General features: G+C 50.3%; 2 protein-coding genes across 2 annotated transcripts in view; one reads left to right on the top strand and one right to left on the bottom strand.

The window, feature by feature from the left end:
* The window catches only part of GGTG_10368 (hypothetical protein), a gene marked incomplete at both ends in the record, with an annotated part of 2,823 nt that extends 1,838 nt beyond the window's left edge, over nt 1-985 (top strand). The window contains 2 exons of the mRNA XM_009228241.1: nt 21-155; nt 411-985. Of these exons, the coding sequence (XP_009226505.1) occupies nt 21-155; nt 411-985 (710 nt within the window). The remainder of the gene's footprint in view (nt 1-20; nt 156-410) is intronic.
* Nucleotides 986-3,057: 2,072 nt separating this feature from the next.
* GGTG_10367 (hypothetical protein) overlaps nt 3,058-4,222 on the bottom strand; it is a gene marked incomplete at both ends in the record, with an annotated part of 2,598 nt that continues 1,433 nt past the window's right edge. The window contains 3 exons of the mRNA XM_009228240.1: nt 3,058-3,064; nt 3,155-3,563; nt 3,893-4,091. Of these exons, the coding sequence (XP_009226504.1) occupies nt 3,058-3,064; nt 3,155-3,563; nt 3,893-4,091 (615 nt within the window). The remainder of the gene's footprint in view (nt 3,065-3,154; nt 3,564-3,892; nt 4,092-4,222) is intronic.

Raw genomic sequence — 4,222 nt, 5'->3', positions numbered from 1 at the left:
AAAACGACCATTGACTCCAGTCGAGTTCCGCCACGCGCTGTGGGTGGCCTTGTTGGACCAACAGTCGGTGCAGAACGACCGCCAGGTAGACTCCGACGTCCCAGACGTCAGCAACATGAATGCCTGTGTCAAATTGGTTACGAGCTCCTCGAAAGGTCTTGCCGAAATTACCAAATCCAAGCAGCCAATTGTACAGTTTGTTTACGAATTAGTACGGGACTTCTTGGTAAAGGAATAGGGCTTCCAGGACTTGTGGCCTGAACTTGGATTCGAATGGGAGGGCCCCAGCCATGAGAGGCTCAAACGCTGCTGCACTACGTATCTGTCCCTTTCAGGAGTACAGGCGATCGTTAACGACCCCGAGGGCAGAGACGTATGCGACGCTCTGGCTTAGAAATACTCATTTTTAGAGTATGCCAGCCAGCAGGTCCTCCACCATGCTAATGCCGCTGCGTTTGTGGTGCCCCAAGACGAGTTCATGTCTCAATTCTTTGCTTCAGCTGGGATCGGGGTGGTTAACTTGTTCGAGAGGCATAAAAAGCGGCGGTATGGCGTTTACGCAACACCTATTTATGTCCTAGCAGACAGAGGGCTAGAAAACCTCATCCGCACACGGATAAAACAAGAGCCTGCTGCCCGCGCCCCTCGAGAAAGGTACGAGTATCCATTTTTCGCCGCATTGGCCAACGGCCACAAAAGCGCGGTGGCTGCATTTTTGGGGTTATCTTCAACCATCCGCGATGGCGTCGATATTACTGAAGGTTTAAAGTACAGGAAAGACTTAACGGGATACAAAGGCCAAACGCCGTTATCCTGGGCTGCCCAAAAGGGTAAACTGAGCATTGTGAAGGTGTTCGTCGACCGCGGGGCGGATGTCAACGCTCAAGAAAAGGATGGATGGACGGCACTGATGCTGGCCTCAAGGAGCGGACACGAGGCTGTGGCGCGGCTTCTCATCGACCGCGGGGCGGATATCAACGCTTAAGAAAAGGATGGATGGACGGCACTAATGCTGGCCTCAAAGAGCGGACACGAAGCTGTGGCGCGGCTTTTCATCAACCGCGGGGCGGATGTTAACGCTCAAAAAAAGGATAAATGGACGGCACTAATGCTGGCCTCAGGGAACGGACACAAGGCTGTGGCGCGGCTTCTTATCGACCGCGGGGCGGATGTTAACGCTTAAATCAAGGCTGGATCGAAGGATGGATGGACGGCACTGATGCTGGCCTCAGACAGCAAATACGAGGCTGTAGCGCGGCTTCTCATCGACCGCGGGGCGGACGTCAACTAATGCGGGCCTTTCAAACCAAGGATGCGGGCTTCGGAGAACGGACGCAAGGCTGTGGCGTGGCTTCTCTTACCGACAAACCGAGGGCTGCTGAGTATATCTTCGAACTCAGGCTTTTTAAGCACTTCCGGAGAACAGAAACCAGCTAGTGGTATTTTTTTCGTCGGTGACAATTGGGTTACCCGATTACCCGAGATGGACAGAACCTTCATGTGTGGCAGTTCATGGTTGTACACTTGTCTTAAGGCATGTTTTTGGTTAAGTAACATTCTTTCAGTTTGCTTTCGCTGAATGAGCTTTCGCTGAATGATAGGGTGAATGTTTTAATTTAATAAATGAAGGGCCTGGGAGTTATAACTGCTTTATACTATTGAGTTTACTAAGTTCTTGCCACTAACGTAAAGATACGTAAAGATGACGGTACGATCCGTGAGGTTGGTTTGGACAATGAAGCTTGCTGGCTGATCGGTCGCCAACATCTTGTCAATACTGGCCCAATACTGGCCTAAGCGCGGCTGTTGCATGGAGGCCCCAACATGTAAGTGGGCCGCGCTCCCGAATACCTGCCTTGTCAGCCACCGCATGTTCCCTCGAAGGAACTGTGCATGGGTACAGTGTGTGGATGGGTCAACTAAACCCTATGCTATCCGTCGTCACCCTGCAGATTCGGCTCGGCGAGACTTGCTGACAAGGCAAAGAAAAAAGCCCGCCACACACAACCAGTTATTGCCGCCTTTCCCGCACTTTCCGGGCTCGTTGGATCCTGCGGACGAAGAATGGGCTGTCCGCATTAAATATGACTTTGCTGAGCGCCTGAGCGCTTGAGCGCGTAGGGGGCCGCCTCCGCCGCCTCCGGGGAGGCTATCGGGGTCATCCCGCTGTTCCCGCTGCCCGCCGATCCCAGGTAGCGGCAAAGAGCTGTGGCGGTGCTACGGTGCTATTGACGAATGGCAGTAAAGTATTCTGTACTTCCTCTTCATTTGTGAAACGAACGGCGAAAAAGTCGTTCAACGGTACTTATGAACCCAGCGCACCACGGACATATCGGGAACATTCTACGCACCAAATGGAGTAACCAGCCAAGGAGCAAGCATGTCTTTTCCACCCCACGCTCCGCTTTAGAAAGTGTGGGCCCGATGCGGCGTGCTCCAAATCATCTTCTGCACAATGCATCTCCTCCGCGCTCACAAAATGGCCCTCCTGTGTGAATATCACATGAAGTATAAATGAATATCTGCTCTGTTCGCTAGCGATTTAACATACCCAGGTCCACATCACCTCAACCATCCCTAAATTCAGCCTCAAATTCACATTCAAGAGGTTATAGGAAATCCCTTCCTTTAAAACTGCTGCAGAATCTCAGGACATTGTTCGAGATGCGCAGCGGGTTCCCAAGTATTGTGCTTGTTGTGCCCAGGGTTAGGAATTAAGTCAAAAGTCATAAGTCAAATTCATAACTTTTGTAAGTAAGCCAGTCAAAGTCAACGGTGTAACTAACTAATAACTTACTTAATTTTTTTTGACTTACTTAATTGACTTAATTAGTCATTTTAAGTTAATTTTTGCATAAGTTTTTTCATAAATCCACATAATCTTTTGCATATTTTTGCAATTTTTTTTAAAAAAATTGTTTTATATATAAATAAAGTAAAATAAAATTATAATTAAAATAAATAATAATAATAAAAGTAATAAAATAATAATAAATTTAATAATTAAAAAAGTAATAAAAAAAGTAATAAAAAAAGCAATGACTTAAATTGACTAATTTAGTCACTTAAGTAAGTTATTAGTCAGTCAAAATAAGTTAAAGTTACCGCCGTAACTTTTTTAGTAAGTTAAAGTTACGGTAGTGACTTAACTTACTGACTTAATTCCCAACCCTGGTTGTGCCCATACCCTGCCCACTTGACCAGGTACTCCCGCCCCTCTTCTCCCTGTCTCCAGTCCCGAATATCCTCCATCTCAAAATACTCGTCGCCTTGAACCTCTTCAGCCGTAAAGGCAACTTTTGAAGGGAAAGCGCGCCCCGTCGAGGAAGTCTTCCCTGCCAGTAACTTGCACCGCGGGATTTCCGGTGCGCGGTCATTGCGTCCATGATTCGTACGGGGATTCCACGTGAACTCCACCTGAAAAGTCGCTGCGCCGTCTACCCAAACGAGCCTAAGGACCGCTTCAAGTGGCCATTCCTCAAAGCTTGCGAAAGCGGCCTCGATTGTCTCCCTTCCAAAGCGGACCCCCTTGAAAATCGCAGCTTGGAAATGCTGCGCTAACTCTGGCGGTGTTTTGGACCTTGGGTTAGCGGTGGTCGTTGAGCCTGTAGTGATGGGGAGTCGGTGCAACGCAAACGTGTTTGCCGCTTGGGCGCTATTCTGCGGGTTGTAGGGGCCGAAGTGTTTACCCTGCGGCGCTTCCCTCGTGGCGGCCGGACGACATCCTCATCCTTGCCTTGCTTGGCGTCACTTCCCGCAATGGGAGAATAGTCCTCCTCCTCGTCGGTATCGCAACAACGTCGACGTCGATGACGACCGATGTTGTGCTAAAGGTTGACTTGCTCCTGGCTGGCGGACGGCTGCATAGATGGCTCGGTATTGGCCAGCTCACTTTCGTTGCCGCTCTCATCGCCCGACAAACTTGGCATGCCTGCCCGACTCTCCTGCGCTTGCGGCGGCACAACAGAACAATCCTCATTCTGCTCTCCTCCGTCGTCCAGAACGAGAGGATGGCGGTGTTCTGGGTCACTTGTTTGAACGCTGTCGCCGCGGTGATCACGATGTCGAAAGAGGTGGCAGCTGCCGGACCTCTGTTGTAGATCAACCCCACGACCGGAGGTGGCGCTGCATGGGCTCTAGGGCTAAAAGCGTGGCTCGGCATCCGCCGGTTCGAGCTCGCTGGTGCTCTCGTCGTCCGGCAGTGTGGTATGCGTGCCCGGCT

The sequence above is a fragment of the Gaeumannomyces tritici genome (assembly GCF_000145635.1).
Source record: "Gaeumannomyces tritici R3-111a-1 unplaced genomic scaffold supercont2.6, whole genome shotgun sequence".
Lineage (NCBI taxonomy): Eukaryota > Fungi > Ascomycota > Sordariomycetes > Magnaporthales > Magnaporthaceae > Gaeumannomyces > Gaeumannomyces tritici.
This window is presented reverse-complemented; position numbering and strand designations above follow the sequence as displayed.